This window comes from Pediculus humanus, genomic scaffold (genome assembly GCF_000006295.1).
Source record: "Pediculus humanus corporis 1103172108281 genomic scaffold, whole genome shotgun sequence".
In the NCBI taxonomy this organism is placed as follows: domain Eukaryota; kingdom Metazoa; phylum Arthropoda; class Insecta; order Psocodea; family Pediculidae; genus Pediculus; species Pediculus humanus.
The window spans coordinates 1,783,448-1,802,915 of record NW_002987850.1 but is presented as its reverse complement, the minus strand read 5'-3'; the positions used below and the strand labels follow the sequence as shown (position 1 = coordinate 1,802,915).

Here is a 19,468-nt window from a genome sequence, read left to right as displayed (position 1 = left end):
TTTTATTTACGCGTTTTCATTCGTTTTATGAAATTTTTGTTTGTTAAAAAAAAAAAAAAAAAAATTTTTTTTTTTAACAAACAACCGTTTCCCCCCCCCCCACCCCCCTACCCAACAAATATTATTTATTTTTATTTTCAATTACACGCCGCGATCGATTTTTTCCTTTTTAATATACTCGCATCCATTTAAATTTTGTATTTTTTTCCCCCTACTTTGTTATTATAATTGAAAAAAAAAACGTTATTATTATTATTATTATTTCATACCAATACGTTTAATGACGTTCGCCTCATTTTACAACCCGACATTTTCGAATAAAAAATTAACGCATTCCACACATTGAATTTTTGTATCACATAATATAATTCTCTTTTTTTTTTTTTTTAATGATTCTCGTTTTAATAATATCATTAAAAAAAAAAAAAGAAACCTCGATGATAAATAATTAGTTTATTGGTTCCATTAAACGTGTTTTATACGCGTGTGAACCCGCTTAAACATAATAAATTTAATTATCAAAAAAAAAAAAAAAAAAAAAAAATGGAAAATTTCACACCTGCGAGGGACTCCACCACCAACAAACCGCCATTAAATTAATTTTTTTTAAATTTAATCGAGAAAAAAAAAAACGATTGCATTGTAACCGTTTTTTAGTTTTTAAACGAACCTTTGATTTTATAACGAAATTAATAAGTTTTTTATGCGATTAAAACACATAAACCTTTTTCGTACCTGGTTAATTATACTAAATCAACGAAAATGAGGTCGTTCTTTTTCCCCCCCCCACCCTCCCTTCGGTTTCACGTAAATTGTGGCTCGTTAAAAATTTTTTTATTGTATTGTTCATACACGTACCTGTACATCCATCCTTTAACTTTTTAATTGTATTTGTTGTGAATTTTTTTTAAAATGGCCTCCCAGAAGTAAAAGTTTACCTCCTAAGATGTATGTATGTATGCATCCATAATTTTTTTTTCTTTTCTTCCTTTTTCACACAAGAGACAATTGTCTTCGTAAAAATATTTTACATCTTCATTTTTTTCCTCTTTTCTTTTCTTTTTTTACGTCGTCGACTACTGTAAAAAAAAAAAAAAAATTAGAAAGAAAGAAAAAAAAAAAGAAAAAAGGAAAATTTTCATAATAACATTATTAACGATTCAATTTACATAAAAAGAAGCCGAACTCGAAAATCATTTTATGACAAATCCAATTATTATTATTATTATAACAAATTTAAAAAAAAAAAAAAAAGATTTTAAAATTTTGTTCATTGTAAGTAAATTAAATATAACTGTACCTTAAAATACAATTCTTTTATTTTTTATTTTTTTTTAAAAACGATTCGCCATCTTTTGTTCTCCCTTGTCACTTTTTTTTTTTTTTAATATTTTAAAAAAAGAATTTTTTTAAAAAAAATTTTCAACTCTTAATTTTGTTTATTGGAAATGAGAGAAACAAGAGAGAGAGAGAGAGAGAGAGAGAGAGAAAAATTAAGTATAATTGACTCTTTTCAAAATCTAATGACAAAAATAACGGTTTTTAATTATTAAAAAAAAACGTTGGTTCGTATTCGACTTTTTGGGGGGGGGGGAGGAAGGGAATTCGAGTGTGAAGGGAAAATACGTTAAATAATGTAATAACTCAATTCATAATAGTAATTGATCTCTAAACAATATTTAACAATAATAAATCAGTCAATTTCGCTAATACAGAGAATGTTGTTTTCGATAACAATGCTCTTATGCAGGCAACAGCAGCAGGAGCAACAACAACCCCCACGATGCACCCCCTCATCTCCCCTCATTTCCTCTTTTGTAAAACAATATGGAAATTGTAAATATTTATCAAAAATTTTTTTAAAAAAAAATTCAATTAATGTATTTTTATGAATTATTACCGCATGATGATGATGATGATCTCATCGTATTTTTTTAATGCAGCCAAATGAAACTTTCTGTTGTCTGTTCTCATCAGTTTTCCACAAAATCTGAAAGCAGAAGAAGAAAAAAAAAATTAATTTAAATTCATAGATTTTTATAAGATGGCGAACTACTTATTTTAAATCCACTCAAACACAGTTAATAAAAAAAAAAAATTAAATTCTAGTTTTTATTTTTTTTAACCCTCTATTTTATATATTTAATCTTTTCCTTTTGTTAAATTTTAACTTTTAAATGTACATAACAAAATTTTACTATTATTATTATTATTATTGTTACAAATCAGATGCTGTTATTTTCAAGAGATGAAAAATAAAAAAAAAAAAAAAAAAAAAATTTAATTTAAAGTGGATTTAACAATAATAATAATAAAAAAAAAGATTATCCATTTTGAACAAGATTTTTTTTTTTTTTCATCCCCTTTTTTTTTTTTTGCACTATTGGTTATTTTAACAAGGATAAACTTTTATCAGAAAATCTGATAGATTTTCATACAACTAGTTTTCGACACCATGAAGAAGAAAAGGTTTAAATAATATTTATTTAAGGGAGGGGAGGGGGGGGTGAAATTACATAGTCTTTCATCCAAAAAATTCTTTTGATTTTCTAAATCAAGTTAATAATTTTCTAAATTAATTTTCTTTTATGCATTATTTAATTGAAATTTACCCCCCGTTGTTATTATTATTATTAAAAAAAATATTAATAATAATAATAATAATAACAACAATGAATGGAAAAACCAAACAAAACAAACAAACTTTTTGACCCGTTATTAACGACCACAATTTTTTTTTTTTTTTTTTTTAACCAACATATTTTTTAAATTTAAAAACTTTTTGTTTTTGTTTTTTTTTTTGACAAACATTTATTGTTTTGTGTGTTTTATTAAAAAAATAAAAAAAAAATATCAATTATCCACATATGAATATTCAAGCTTTATACATTTTTTTTTTTTTTATAAAAGTATATACTGTATTTTAATATGGAAACTACACCCCTCACATTCATATTCAACCCTCGGAATTTTTTATATTAAAAAAAAAAAAAAACTTTTTCCATTACAATGTTAAAAATATTTTCATTATGAATTTATCATCATGTACACTCTCTCTCTCTCATGTACACTAAAAATTATAAAAGTTTGCCATATTTTTTTATTATTATTATTAATAAAAATGAACTTTTGAATATATATTTTACTTACTTATTATCATTATGATTCGTTATAATTCTTTATAATCCATTTATTGTTTTTATCAACGTGTTTGATAATTTTACATTTTTTTGGAAAATCATTTTCCTTTTCCTCTTGCAAAAACCCCCTAAAAATAAAAAAAAAAAAGAATATTAATTAAAGCGGCCAGTGTACATAACTTCTCAATAATTTTAACCTCATCATTTAAAAATTAAAATTTTTTTTTTTAATTGGGATGATAATTTTTTTTTTTTTTGTTTTAAGAAGTTTTAATAAATGACTTTGATATAATAATAATAATAATAATAATAATAAAAGGGAGTTAAAAACTTTTTTCATAATTAAAACCTTTATAATATACAATTACTTCTCATTCGTATAAAATAATTAAAAAAAAAAAAACGATACTTTTATTATTATTATTATTATTATTCATTTATAAGAGTTTTAATATAATATTATTATTATTATTATATAATTTTTTTTTTTTATACAAAGAAATATTAAATAAAATACGATGAAAAAAGAAACGGAATTAAAAAAAAAAAGGTTTTACAATTATTAAAAATAATAATAATGATAATGATAATGATAAAAAAAAATTGTTTCGAACACATTTTCAACCGTCAAATCCGATATAATAATAATAATAATAATAATATTATTAAACGTAAAATAAATTATATTTTGATTTATAATTTTTTATTATAAGTTTATAAATGTTACCCTTATGAGAAAAAATAAAAATAAAAGGAAATGACGTCAATTTCGACATTCCTAACATTTTTCCTTTATGCATTATCATTAAATATGTCGTCTACCTTACGGATTTCTATAACTTCACATAAACTCTAAATTTAACGATAAAAAAAAAAAAAAACTCTTATTTTTAAACGATTATTAGCTAACGTTATTATTAGCTCGATAAATGTTATATAAATTATTTTCTAATAAGAAATATATATTTAATAATAGTGATAATAATAATAATAATAATAAATCACATATGATGTTATTTTAAATTAATATTTCTAAACTCATAACTCATACGTACTTTCGTTAAATTATAACAAAATAAACTTTCTTATTAATACCGAGAACAATATTAACGATAAAATTAAAAAATCATTTTCAAAAAAAAAATTTAAAATGAATCCATTTCTAGAATATCATTTTAAAAAAATTTTTGTAACCGTCATCGAATTCGAAAACTCGTTTTGAAATTTTGAAATTTTCACTACCCGTTTTATTTAAACTGATAAGTTTTTTTGTAAACTTAAAAAGTAACAAAATAAGCACAATTTTTTATCTTAATAATTATCATAATCCGTCAAAAAAAAAAAAAAAATGAAACGTAATCATTTTTTGCAATCATTAGTCATTTTGTCGCAAAACTGCTGACGCGGAAAAATTATGACAAATTCCTTTTTTTTCGGGGCCCTAATTTAACCGCTCATAATTTATTTACATTACCGAATCGTTATGCGTTTAATAACTTTTTTTTTCTACTTGTGATAATTCGTCGAATTAAATATTAAAGTTTCATTTTCTTTTACTTCAAGGATTCTCATTTCATCGTAAGTAATCTTTTTGGTCGTTTTTATATAATTTAATTACGATTTAATAACGAAAACAAAACAAAAAATCATATTTTTTTTTTCCCTCCCAAGTGTTCTCTATTAAAAAAAAAAATGGCCGTGTAATCGCCCCCAACTTAAATTTTTTTCTTTTTATTATATTTTTCTTTTATGTAATTATCTACTTTGGATATTAATTCTTTCTTTGTTTTGTTTTTTTTTTTTTAATATTAAATAATACATTATTAATTTCATTTTACAATTATTAAAAAGAAACAAATTAAAAATTATTATTATTATTACAACAAAACTAATTAATTCAAATAAATCAATTATAATGATAATAATAATCGAAAACATTATAAAAAACAAACAAATTATTTCTTATTGAATCCGTTATGTGGGGGGAAGAAAAAAAATGAATTGTGATGATAATAATAATAATAATAAATTTCCCAGTGTATAATATATATTTTCCCCCATGGGTCATTCATTACCTTTTTTTTTTTAAAATTAATAAAAATAAATGTGCTTATTATTATTATTATTTGTTGTAAAAAAATTTCCTTTGATGTTCATTTTTTTTTTGGACGTACCCACGAGTGGTTTAAAAACTCGTTTATTTCAACTTTTTATAAAAAAAAAAGTTTTATTTTATTTTATATAATTCTTTGTGGTTTTTTTTAATTTTAAACTAATTCATGTAACTTCATATAAGGTAATATATATATATATGTTCATGTTTTTTTTTTTTTTTTTTTGTTAGAAATTTTACATTGTTTCATTTTTTTGTATGTTTTTGTAGTATTAGAAAGGGATGAAATTTTTATTTTGTTTTATGTTAAAATATTTTTACAACTCAAGGGGAAGACAGGAAAATGATTATTAATAAAAGGAATAATGATAATAATATAATAAAAGAGGAAAAAAGATTGGAAAACAGAACTTTGGAAATGTTCCAGGATGTGTGGAATGAAGGATGATAAAGGATTTTTAAGGGGAGCACTGGGAGCAACAGCAAGAGGACACACTGGATTAAAGGATATTTTAAAAACGTTACAGGGACTTGGGAGAAGGACAGCACCATCCCCGAACATTCAAGAACATTCCCCTAAAGGATTGGGTTAAGGAAACCTGGAATAAATGTTTGAAAACTCCATACATGAGAATTGTCATACTGGAAAAAACTTTAAATTAATAATAATAATAATAATAATAATAATAATGATTTCCCTTTAATCAAACTTGTCATTAAAATTGTTAAAAAACGGCGTGATAATAATAATAATAATGTTAATTTGTAATATTTTGATGTTTTTGGAAATATTTACTCACGTTTAATTTTTGTTAATTGTTCCCCCCAAAAGAAAAGAAATATTAATAATAATAATAATAATTTTAACTATAAGAAAAAAGTTTTTTCTTTTCTTTTCTTTTCTTTTCTTTTCTTTTTTTTTTTTTAAATAAACTTGTTAAAAGAATTTAATTAAAAGTAAAAGAAAATATTTAAATTTTTTTTATGTAAATTGTTTTAATAAAGAAAAAAGTTAATGTGAAGTCAACTATAAAAATTATTAGCCACCATATTTTTTATTATTAAAAAAAAAAAATGAAAGTAAAAGCAGGGAAAAATAATAATAATAATAATAATAATATTTTTGGGTTCAAAATTTTCTTCCTTTTTTTTTTTTTTTATAAAACGTTTATGGTCTAACCAAATTTATTACAATTTAAAGTTTAAATTTTCTTTTTTTAAATTACCACTTTTTTTTTTTTTTTTCAAATACATAAAATTTAATTAAATTTCTCTCTCTCTCTCTCTCACTCTCATCAAATTATTATTATTATTATTTTTTTTTGTAAAGTATTTTAAAAAACGTCGCCATTAAAAAAAAAAGAAAACTTTTTCCTTTTTAAAACAAAAAAATTAAAAAATTAAAAAATTATTGTAAACTTTTTAAATTTTTTTTTTGCTCCCCTCATTTTTTAAAGGGGAGAATCAATTTAATTTTTTTTACGAGAATAATAATAATAATAATAATAATAATATTGTGAAGTTTGTATTTAAATTTCACACGTAAAATAATCAAATTTGATTGTGTGAAAATTTGTAAAAATTTATGTTTTAAATTATTGTTTTGTTGTAAAATAACTAAAATTAATCGTTAAACGTTAACAAAAAAAGGAAAATTAACGAGTGGTGATGATGATGATGATGATTCTGATGATTTTTTTCATATGAATTTCGGTCACGGTTTTCCACACACACACACACACACGCACGCAACACTCGAGTTAATAAAATTGAAAACGAAATTAAATATTGTACGATGCGGATATATAAAGGTTTAAATATCAATTTCGTGATACAATTAAATAACAATTAAGTAAATCTTTTGTGAGAAAATCAGTTAACCATTTAAATTTGTTACTCAGATTCCGAGAATCTTTGAAATTTTAAGGATAGCCACACGTCTCTTCAAATCAAATTCCTAAAAGGAAACAAATTTATTCAAATGGAAAATTTTTCAATTTAATCTCCAACTTTTTTTTTCTCTCTTTTTTTTTTTCCTTTGTATGTGACGAATAAAAAAAAAAAACATTTGATTGTCACAAAGGAAAAATACCAAAAGAACGGAATAAGAAAAAAAGAAAAAAAAAAAAGGAAAAAAGTTTTCATTTGATTTTCTGGAAAAACAAATAAAAAACGATGACGACGACGACGACGAAAAGAAACAAAAAACAAAAAAAAAAAGAAGAGAAAATTAAAATTTGAATCATGATAATGATGATAATGATAATGATGATGATGATGATGATGATGATGATGATGATGATGATGATAATGATAGCAAACATTAATTGAAAATTTAACGAGTTGAAAAGGAAAATTTATGTGAAAAAGAAAATAAAAGAAAATTTTTTTTTCTTTTTACTTTTTTTCCTTTTTTTCCTTTTTCTCTGAAAAGGATAATAGAAAGAGTTATAATTTAAAAAGAAAAAAAAGGAAAAAAGGAAAGAAAAAAAAAAGAATGATGATGATGAGGAAGGGGATACGGGGTAGGTGGAGGGAGGAATTTACCCTTACCTCTATCCTCATTAAATCTTTGCTCCATTAAAGTAATTTGTAATTAACTTAAGAAAATGTTTTTTTTTTTTTTTTTTTTTTTTTTATAGGAAAATACGAAGAAAATACTAATAATAATAATAATAATAATAATAAAAGTATGAAAGATAGAGAGAGAGAGAGAGAGAGAGAGAGAGAGAGGTTTCTTTTTTTTAATATTATTATTATATAATCACTACCGATTATTATTAAAATAAAAAAAAAAAAACCACCACCATTGGAAAGAAAATTTTTTTTCATTATTATTATTATTATTATTATTATAAATATCCCTTTTTAAATTTTTGTTACAAAATCTAATTTTCGGGTTGTAAAAATTTTCCTTTTTTTAATTATTTAAATAATTCGTTTAAACGATTCATTTCTCACATCTTTTGTTATTAACAATTTTATTATTATTATTATTATTAAATACAATTCACTTTATATGTAATACATAAAAAAAAAAAAAAAAAAGTTATTTTAATTTTATTTTATATCTTCTGCTACTGTTTAATAATATTGTCAAACGGATTGATTTATTAATGTTTAATAAAAAAAAAAAAAAAAGGAAAAACTAAACATTGGGGAACATATTCGTGCATTTAAAAAAAAAAAAAGTCATAGAGTAATCGAACGTTTTACTCATGAAAATTTAGATACGTTGTTTAAAATTAAACGACCGAACGATCAACCAATCAGAAAATTTTATTTAAATAATTCAAATGTGACGTCATAAGTCAATTCAAAATAATTTTTTCCTTTTAATACGGAGGCTTTGTTTGTCATTTGTAAACAATTAATTACCACATGTTTAAAACGCGACGATATAAACAATAACACACATAAAATTATATATGTATATTTTTTTTTATTTATTAAAAAATGAGAGAGAATGTTAGAAAATTATGTATGAACAAAATTATACAGTTATTAAATATCGTATACTAAATCCATCAGATATTAAATTTAATAAATTTTATTAATATTAAATAAAAAATAACTATATGGTATTTACCCTATTATTATTATTATTAATAACGTTTTAATAATTTTTTTTTTGTATTTATTTGTTTAGTGTTAATCCAACATGTTTGTTTATATTGTTGTTGTTGTTTTGATTGTCGTTGTTTTAGATGAGTGAAAATAATGTAAAAACGTCAGATATCGCCGACACGGTTGTTCGTCAACAATCAGATATGTATAAAGTCGATTTGAACAATTTGAACCTATCGGAAAATTATGAAATAAATCAAATATTTTCCGGTAACAACGTAACAGTTTACGCACTTTTAGAATCATCAGATGAAATAAATGGTGACAATTTAAAAAAAATATTAAAAAATATTGATACAAATATTAAATCCGACGTTAATTTCATACAATCGAACATAACGGAATCATCGCCTACAAATAATAATAATAATAATAATAATAATATAAGTGAAATTAAAAAAGAAGAAGAAGAAAAAATAATTAACGATGATATTATTGATAGGAAAAATAGTTATTTTTGTTTTACAGGCTCTGACGTTATGGAAAATGATAACGAAAACGTTGGAAAAGATATGAAAGTTTTATTTTTTAAAGATCCGACGAATAAAATTAATAATTGCGACGTGGAAATGTCGAATTCGTCGAAAGGCGTCAACACGGATATAGCACTGAGTCCGAAACTTATTGAAAAAGTACAAAACGTTTTAAGTTTGAACATATTATCGAGTTCTTCATCGAAAATCCCAGGTTCTACGGATTCCGAACCTATAACGAGCGTGTCGAGTATTAATTCCGCCTTGTACGATACAAAAGACGTGTCAAACGTTTTACTAGTGCCACTTTTCATGATGAACGAAAAACCGTTAAATAATCACAAAAGGAAAATGGATTCCGAGATGATTAATAATGATAAATCTTCGTACAATGGAATATGTAACGAATGTAATGAAAAAATTATAATAAATGGCGTTAATACAAATTATTTATGTTTAAACGAATACGATTGTAAAAAAGAAATAAGTAATTTTTATTTAATAACAAACAAACAAATTATTATTATTATCAATTTAATTTATTCCGTATTGTTTTTATATATTTTATTTAATTTTTAGATTGTAATCACACGACGACAAACGTTTCAAAACTAAACGAATTAGATAATTTAAATAATTTAAATAATAATAATAATAAAGAAAATGAAATATCAATGAGTAAAAATGAAATATTAACAGAAATAAAAAACATGCAAAATAAATTAAATATTATACTTCAATCATTGGAAAAATCAAATCATGGGAAAAAAGAAGACATTTTAAAATGTTTATCATCGAATGAAATTATTAAAAAAGCATCCGATACAATAAATAAAATTGAATCTTGTTTTGTTAAACCTCATGATGGTTCACGTGAAATTGTTAATATTTCAGGTACGCTACCAACCGAAGAATCAAATAAGGAGGTGGGAATTGTAAAGGATGAAGAAATGACTCGATCTTCTCATTTTGAGGAGGAAAATAATAAAATAATAAAATCATCGATAAGAGAAACGAATTTAAATATGGAGGATGAAAAATTAATAAACGATATGAATTTAATACCTGAAAAAAATCATTTGCAGTCTCATAAAAGCGATTCAACGCTTAAACTTATATCATCGAATAATAATAATAATAATAATAATCGTATATTAAAAAAATCTAAAAGTTTCGAAGGACATTTAAATAAATGTGATGTTAACAATAATAATAATAATAATAATAATAATAGTAAAAAAATAAAAGCTTTGTTTTATAAATTAAGTACCCATGCAAAATTTATAAGCAAAACAATTTTATCAATGAATAATTTATTGGAAGATTTAACACCAAAAAAAAAAAACAATGTGGATGATGTGGATATGACAAAAATATCCGAACCTGTTTCAGGTGTTGTGACAAACCTTAATGTGGTAGAATGCAAAGAAATAAAATCGAATGCTCATCTATGTAAAAGTAATGATTCGGATTCTAAAATAAATAATACAAATGATAAAATAATTGAAAATAATAATAATAATAAAATTGAAAGCGATAAAAAAATTATAGAATCGGAAAAATTATTAAATAGAACGATGGAAAATACAAATGATAAACAAAAATTAAAAAATGATAAAGTCGTGAGTGAAAAAGTACAAAAATTCGGTATGATAAAAAGTAAAAAAGTTGATTTAAAAAGGGAAAAATCATTTTGTGGTAGTAATAATGTCGAGACTCCAAATAAAACATTTACAAATTTAAAAAAAGTTAAAAGAAAATTACCGGTTAATAAATATGATAAGAAAAAATTATGTGATAATTGTAGTAGTGGTGGTGGTGGTGGTGGTGGTTATAATAATTCAACGGATAAAAAAAAACAACGTGAATTTAAATATAATAATAATTATTCCGATAAAAAAAAAAAAAATGATTTCGAATCGACTTTATTAAGTAGAAAAAAAATTATTCAAAATTCTAAAACTACTGTTTCTAGAACAAGTTCAATGTCATCTTTGGAAAAGATACTTAAAAAAAAACCAAGCGGTCACGTATTTATTTTCGATAAGAAAAAAGAAACTATTTTTATAGCTAAAAATTCATCGACGATCGATTCGGAAATTGAAATTAAATCATCTCCCGTTGTCGTTGAACTTTTTTCTAAAAAACCGCCATCTTTGTATACGATGAATCAAAGTTCCAGCCAAGAATCTACATTGCAAAATCTCATGGAAAAATCATTTCGTTTAAAAGATGCTAATAATACGATAAATACGGATGCTGCTGCTATTAGTCAAAATGATTTTTCCGATAAATCCATTGTCAAATCCGTTTGGGCTTTAACAAAAGTTTTATTATATAAAGACGGTTCGAAAAAGTTAGAAATATTAGAAGCATCCGTCACTCCTCCCGAATCCGCTTTATTCGATAAAAAAATAAAACAAAATAACGTATAATTAATATTTAAAAATAATTCAATTTTTAAATGAAAATAATTATAATTTAAATGTAAATTTATTTTCTATTTTTTTTTGTTAAATTTTATTTTTTATAAATATGTTTTTTTATTAAACTTTTTGTTTTTTAGAATACTCTAAGAAATTTTTCGGGGCCTTATGGTTTGGGTTCGTATAACGAACCAGCCACGCCATTTTTAGTCTCCATTATAGTTTAATTACAAAATTTTCATATTCACTGCATTTAATTTTACAAAAAATGATGTCATTGGGTCCTAAAAAGGACGGCGGACCAAACATAAAGTTTTTCGAATCACCTGAAACTTTGTCATTATTCGACGGTATTAAATCTTGGCTGCAAAAAAATTGCAAAAAGGTAAGTTTGAGTATTATTCTTTTAAAAAAAAATGCCGGCGTCATTTTTAAATTTCGACAATACCTACAATGCGACCGAACCGATGTAAACAAACACAAAATAATAATTAATTATTTATTTTAACGTTATTATTAATTTGAATTTATTTTTTTTTTCAAATTCGTTAATTTAATTCTAATATTATTTTTTAAAATAATTAGACAGATTGATTAATTACTTTAATATAATTAATTTTCCCGCCCGCTCCCTCTACACCCATGTAAATATTTAGATTATTCTCATTGAAATATGTCAAAATTCTATCATTCTCCTAAAATTTAGATAAAATTGTTAATTTTTATATAATAAAGTTATTTATACGACGAAAATACAATTTTTTTTTTTGCCTAAAGCTTTATTTATGTTTACTTGAATCCAATTATTTATTATCATTCTTTATGGTAATAGATCATAATACAAATAATTTTTTTTTTTTCTTTATATTAACAAATTAAAGCAATTAGTAACTCTAGTTAGTAGATTTTTTTAAAATGCGTTTTAATTTTTTAAATATGAATAAATAAATGTTTTTTTAGTATGTGCAAGCTGATCCTCCAACAGCTAAAAGCTTATCAACTTTGGTTATTCAATTAATTCAATTTCAAGAAGATAATTTTGGTAAAAATGTCAGTAAACCACCTCTCACTCGATTACCCGTAAGTTATTCATTATTATTTATTTCAAATCGATTGTTATTATTTTTTTACCATGTCTAAGAATTTATCATTTGTTTTTTTTTTTTAGATGAAATGTTTTTTAGATATGAAACCAGGTGGTGCTTTATGTCATATATTAGCAACAGTTTTTCGTTTTAAATCGGAGCAGGGGTGGAGAAGATTCGATTTCCAGGTTAGTAAGGTAGGAAAACGCCATCTAATTATTTGTATGGCTTGCTGTGAGATTTCCAATAAATGGTGATGGTTTCTTCAGTTCAGATGCATTTTGATGAGTAATGTATTGTTATTGCTATTTAAATTTTATTTAAGTATTAGTATATATATTAGAGCTTGTTATTTTCTAATTGTTAATGATTAAATTATGTAAAAAGTAAGTTTTATAGCTTTAAAAATTTTAATTTTCAATAAGTTTTTTTTTTATGAAACTTGTTTAACTTTTTGGTTTTTAGAAAAATGTATTTATTTAGTCGTCTTATAAATTAATTTACTATTGCATTTACTTATTTCTTTTATGTAGATTTTAGTCGAGTATTTTTCTGTAGTAAACAAAAGGGTTTTAGTTTAGTATTTTTACATCTCTATTTAGTTTTTTTTTTTTTTATCTAAGTAATGTTGTATGTTTGAATTTATTTTTCAAAATTATATTTCATTATTGAAATTAATTTTTCTATCAAATTCAATGCTATAATATTCATATATTAATATTCATTTAATTGGTAATTTTATTATTGCATGAATACTTATATGTTTACATTGTAATCGGCTTTGATTTCTTTCAGTCTCCCTCTCGAATGGATAGAAATGTAGAAATGTTTATGCAAGTTGAAAAAGCTTTAATTCAAGCTAAATGCCTAACAATGCCAAATGTATTTATAAAGGCAGATGTTGAAAAAGGTTTACAATCGAAAATCAAAGATATTATTAAACGCCATCAAGGAACCGTAACCGGTAATTCATTTTCAAAAAAATATATATGTGTGAGATTGTATATGTAAATAATATATAATTGCTTACCTTTATTTTTATCGTTCAGATAATGAAGAGGAAGCTACTCATATTATATATCCACCATGCGATCCTTTGGATGAAGAGTTTGCCAGACCATCTATGAAAAGAGACAAAAATGTTTTAGTACATTGGTATTATTTTCCCGATTCACATGACAGTTGGATTCAAGCTGACCTTCCGATAGATCCTCCTGATTCACCTCCTGTTCATGTTGGACCTTGGAGGGTCGCTGCAACTTGGGTTTTAGAATTAGAACAATACAATGAATGGATGACAGAGGAAGATTATGAAGTGGATGAAACAGGAAAGAAAAAAGTTCATAAGCTAAGGTTATCTGTTGATGATTTAATGGCTTCCTCAGATCCGAGCTCGAGGAAAAAACCGAATAAAAGAAAAAAATCACCTTCACCTCCACCGAAATCGGTGAGTAAAAGGAAAAGTACTCGAGGACCTCCCACGCCTGCAGTTAATAATAAAAAACATAGAGGGGAGGAAGAAAGTGAAGATTTAACCAAAGATATGGAAGATCCTCCTTCTGACACTAACATTCAAGAAGTAAATTGTACTAAACCCGGCACATCAAAAAAAGATAGTGATTTACAACCGATTAAAGGAGGAACGATGACGGATTTGGAAGAGGGAGACATGGATAAAGTTGACGAAAGCAGTCAAAACACAAAAACTTCCGATTCTAATTTCATAGAGAAAGAAAAAGAAAAAGACAAAGAGTCGAAACAGGAAGATAATGTCACGGAACAAACTCATCATATAATCATTCCTTCATATTCGGCTTGGTTCGATTACAGTTCGATTCACATAATTGAAAAAAGAGCTCTACCTGAATTTTTCAATTCGAAAAATAAAAGCAAAACTCCGGAAATATACATTTCCTACAGGAATTTCATGATTGATACCTATAGATTAAATCCAACGGAATATTTAACGAGTACGGCATGCAGACGAAATTTAGCTGGCGACGTGTGCGCCATAATGAGGGTTCACGCTTTTCTAGAACAGTGGGGTCTAATTAATTATCAAGTGGATACAGACAGCAGACCGACTCCCATCGGTCCTCCGCCCACTTCTCATTTTCACGTTTTAACTGACACTCCATCAGGTTTACAACCTGTCAATCCGGTAAAAACTCCTCAACCGTCTGCAGCTAAAATGCTTTTAGATATGGACAAGAAAGACAAAGAAAAAGATATAAAAAAAGAACCTTTGGACATCGGATCAAATTTCGGACTGAAAATCGATCAGTACGCGAGAAAACCAGCAGCGTTGAAAAATAAAGCTGCTGCTGGTATTACCCGTGATTGGACTGATCAAGAAACTTTACTATTATTAGAAGCTTTAGAGTTGTATAAAGATGATTGGAATAAGGTTTGTGAACATGTAGGAACTAGAACGCAAGATGAATGCATTTTACATTTCTTAAGGCTGCCAATTGAGGACCCGTACCTAGAGGATCCCGATGCAGGTACGATAATTAATTTCAATTAAAAATTTAAAGAAGGGAAATAACTAGACAAAGTAATTCGGTTTTGTATATCATAGAAGGTGGAGCTTTAGGACCGTTGGCGTATCAACCCATACCTTTCAGTAAGGCTGGTAATCCGGTGATGTCAACCGTTGCTTTTCTTGCCTCCGTCGTTGATCCACGGGTAGCCGCATCAGCTGCAAGAGCCGCCATGGAAGAATTTGCAAGTATAAAAGATGAAGTTCCAGCGGCTTTATTAGATGCTCACATTAAAAACGTGGAAGCTTCAACTACGGACGGTCAGTATAATTTCACCCTATTTAAAAGAAAAAAAAAAAAAAAGAACCGTTAATAAAATTTTTTTTGTGTGCGAACAGGTAAATTTGATCCTTCGGCAGGACTGGCTCAAAGTGGAATAGCCGGAACGAGTCAAGAAAAAGAAGAAGAAGAAAAGGAGAAAAAAGATGAAGAGAAACCGGATGGAGGTAAAAAACCGGAAAAACAAGAACCGATGGATGTCGATTCGGATGTCAAGACGGAAGAAAATGAGAAAAAGGAGGCAAATTCCCCGGATACCTCGGCTTCGGTTCCTACTTCCGATGGAGACGGTGCTGCTCAACCGGAAACTAAAAACGGAGGTCCTCCCTATTCTTTCCTTTTTCTTTTTGTTTTCTTTTCCAAGTTAGTTTTTTATTTAACGGATTTTTATTTTAATAGACGCCGAAGGGAAAACGGAATCTGCCACACCGGAAACGGAACAAGATCGTGTGGTTAAAGATGCACAATTGCAAACTGCGGCTGCAGCTGCGTTGGCATCAGCCGCGGTTAAAGCAAAACATTTGGCAGCAGTAGAAGAAAGAAAAATCAAATCTCTAGTAGCTCTCCTTGTCGAAACTCAAATGAAAAAATTAGAAATAAAACTTCGACATTTCGAAGAATTAGAAACGACGATGGAAAGGTAAAATAATTTTATCGGGATAACCTAAAAAAAAAACCTGGAAAATAAAATAAAAAATTTTTTTTTTTTAATAGGGAAAGGGAAGGTTTAGAATATCAAAGGCAAACGCTAATAGCAGAACGTCAACAATTTCATTTAGAACAATTAAAAGCAGCCGAATTTCGGGCCAGGCAACAAGCACATCAAAGGTTAGCCGTAGAACAAGGGGGTCAATGGCCACCACCCAATTTGGCTCCCACGAATCAAGTCGGTTAAAAAAAACAAAATTAAATTGTACAAAATTTATGGGGATTTTTTTATTATAATTTAAAAGGGGAAAGAAAGAAAGAAGAGGAAAAGAAGTGTATGATGACTTCAGAAAATGATGACGTGTATTTGTGATCAAGTACCCCCTTTTTTTTTTTTTTTTTTTTTTGTTTCCGCCATTTTTTTTCAATCAATCAAAAGGTTTATAGGTTTCACAGTATAAATTTAAACATAATCAAAGGAAAAAAAAAAAAAAACAAAACAAAACAAAAGTTCTCAAAGGAAAATTATTAATATTTAAAAAGAGATAGAGATAGAAAGTAAGAGAGAGAGAGAGAGAAACATATTAAAAAATTTATTTGTATTTATTTTATTATTTTATTTTTTTTTTTTTTACTTATGATAAATTTTACAAAAAACATTTTAAATCAATTTCCGGATAAGAATCGAAAAAAGACAATAATAATAATAATAATGATAATAGTTATGTTAAAAAAAAAAAAAAGTAGTGGTGGTGACTGATTCCCAGTATATATAGAAATAAATAATATTTATCAGTGAAGTGGAAAAAAATTAAAATAATAATGTTAATCATTTAATAAGTAAGGTACAACAAAACATTATGTATTTATATATATTAATATTAAAATATATGATGACAAAAGAAAATTAAAATTGATGACGTCATTGGAAAATTATTCCCTTTATTAATAAATCAATCCTGAGTTGTAAAAAAAAACGATAAAAAAGAAAATTTTTGTTTCCCGGAAGGTTAAAAAAAGAAGAAGAAAATTTTGTTTTCCAGACGGTTAAAAGAAAAAGAAGACATTTTTGTTTTCCAGAAGGTTAAAAGAAGAAGAAGAAGAAATTTTTGTTTTCCAGAAGGTTAAAAGAAAAAGAAGACATTTTTATTTTCCAGAAGGTTAAAAGAAGAAGAAGAAGACATTTTTGTTTTCCTGAAGGTTAAAAAAAGAAGAAGACATTTTTGTTTTCCAGAAGATTAAAAGAAGAAGAAGACATTTTTGTTTTCCAGGAGGTTAAAAGAAGAAGAAGAAGAAGAAATTTTTGTTTTCCCAGAAAGTTAAAATAAGAAGAAAATTTTTTAATTTTACATAACGATAAACAAAAAGGAAAAAAAAAAAGAATAAATAAATTAATGTTATATGTTAATTATTATTATTATTATTATTATTAATTAAACAACAATTGACGTTCTGTTAGATTTGATTTTAGGATTATATTGTTCGAGTTCGTTTGGCGGACATTTTAATAATTTATAATCGATTGGAAAGAAATTTTTATCATTTAAATTCGGTATTGGACCGAAAATAAATTGTCCAGGACCGTTTGGATATTGTGCAAAAAGAAAATTAGCAAAACAAAGACGATACACGTGGTAAGTCAAATCGAATTCGTTATTCTGTAAATTAAAAAAGCAATTATTATTATTATTATTATTATTATTATTATTAAAAAGGAAAAGTTTAGTATTGTGAATCATTTTCATACCGACGTCATAGTTTTATAAGCTTCATCGACAAATGAATTGATTTGCGTCGAGGGTAATGATAGAAGAGAAGAAAAAAAGGAAATCAATTCTTGTTTTGTTATTATTCCATTTCCGGTACGATTAATGACGTTAAATAATATTTTGGGAAAATATTGAAGCCAAATGGGTAAATCGTTAAAATTTTGACTTTTACCTAAAACTCCAGTCCATTTATCAAACCATTGATCTATTGATAATTGTTCTTTTCTTATTTTTTTTTCTATAACATCTGCCGCCATCATGGATCGATTGATCGATTGGAAAAAGAAAAAAAAAAAAATTAATTAATAATTGTCCAGGTGATCGTGGGACGTGATAACACTGGAGGAGAGTAAAACATGATTTACCGTATGAATGTACATAATTATCTTGTCCAGGAGGAAATAGAAAAACTTGTACAAAACCTTTTTGTACTTCTTTTAATCTGTGATATTCCGTTGAATTTTTCGACCAATCGGAAAAATGGCGGAGGCGCTGGAAAAAAAAAAGCAAAAAAAAAAATTCATTTTTTATCACGCATATTTCAAATTGAAGATTTAGTTTTTTATAAATTTTACTTCGGCAAAACCATCGAAATCCGTTAAACTTATAAAATCATCTCTATCCAAATCCAAATAAGAAACAAAAAAATAATTTAATTTTATCTTTTGTAAATCCGTTAATTCGTAATTATAATTTATTTCTTCTTCACCGCTCGAACTTCTTTTAACCCATGCACCTGCGTAAAGAAAACAAAATAAATAATTTTTATAAATAAAATTAAAATAAATAAATAATTAAATAAATAAATAATAACTCCAAACGTGTTCGCTCCAATTTGTCGTATTATTATTATTATTATTAGTTCGAGAATTCGTTTCGTTCGATTGCGGGCAAGATATTATTATATCCGTCGTTGTTTGATTTGTATCCGGTATCGTCCTCCATTTTTTTAATAATTCTTTCGTACGATCTTTTGTTCTATCGCATGCTTGTTTCCAATTATTAATAAATTTTTTAGGTACTTTCGGTGACGGTGAATTTTGTTCCAAATTAGTATCCGTTTCTTTAAAACTCACGGAACTTTGTCTTCTGCTTTCTTCCGCCGTCGGCGCTGTCGTCGTCCCTGACGTCATCGAATCAAAATCCATTTTTCTAAAAATAACGATTATTTATTAAATTTAAATTCATTTTAACGATTTATTATTTAATCTTTTTCTATTTAAAACGTTTTTTTTCTTTTTTTTATTAACGATTCGTCGTTTTTATTAAAAGTAAAAACATTTAAATAATATCGATTTTATATTACGTCACTTCCGTTTTCTCTTCCTCTTACGTCATCAACGTTTAAATAAATATATCATTTTT

General features: G+C 25.5%; 2 protein-coding genes across 2 annotated transcripts; one reads left to right on the top strand and one right to left on the bottom strand.

The window, feature by feature from the left end:
• Positions 1-8,960: 8,960 nt before the first annotated feature.
• On the top strand, positions 8,961-16,581 carry Phum_PHUM516080 (uncharacterized protein; the record flags this gene model as incomplete). The annotated part of the gene is made up of 17 exons (XM_002431187.1): positions 8,961-9,141; positions 9,349-9,762; positions 10,248-10,437; positions 10,621-10,811; positions 10,989-11,119; positions 11,357-11,731; positions 11,920-12,000; positions 12,072-12,168; positions 12,750-12,859; positions 12,948-13,052; positions 13,660-13,828; positions 13,914-15,368; positions 15,446-15,667; positions 15,746-15,778; positions 15,854-16,006; positions 16,086-16,326; positions 16,407-16,581. The coding sequence occupies 17 exons, from the start codon at positions 8,961-8,963 to the stop codon at positions 16,579-16,581; spliced, it is 4,323 nt and encodes a 1,440-aa protein (XP_002431232.1).
• Positions 16,582-17,767: 1,186 nt separating this feature from the next.
• On the bottom strand, positions 17,768-19,251 carry Phum_PHUM516070 (uncharacterized protein; the record flags this gene model as incomplete). The annotated part of the gene is made up of 5 exons (XM_002431186.1): positions 17,768-17,992; positions 18,082-18,308; positions 18,469-18,595; positions 18,679-18,839; positions 18,918-19,251. 5 exons carry the CDS (start codon positions 19,249-19,251, stop codon positions 17,768-17,770), a joined length of 1,074 nt encoding a protein of 357 aa, XP_002431231.1.
• Positions 19,252-19,468: the final 217 nt, after the last annotated feature.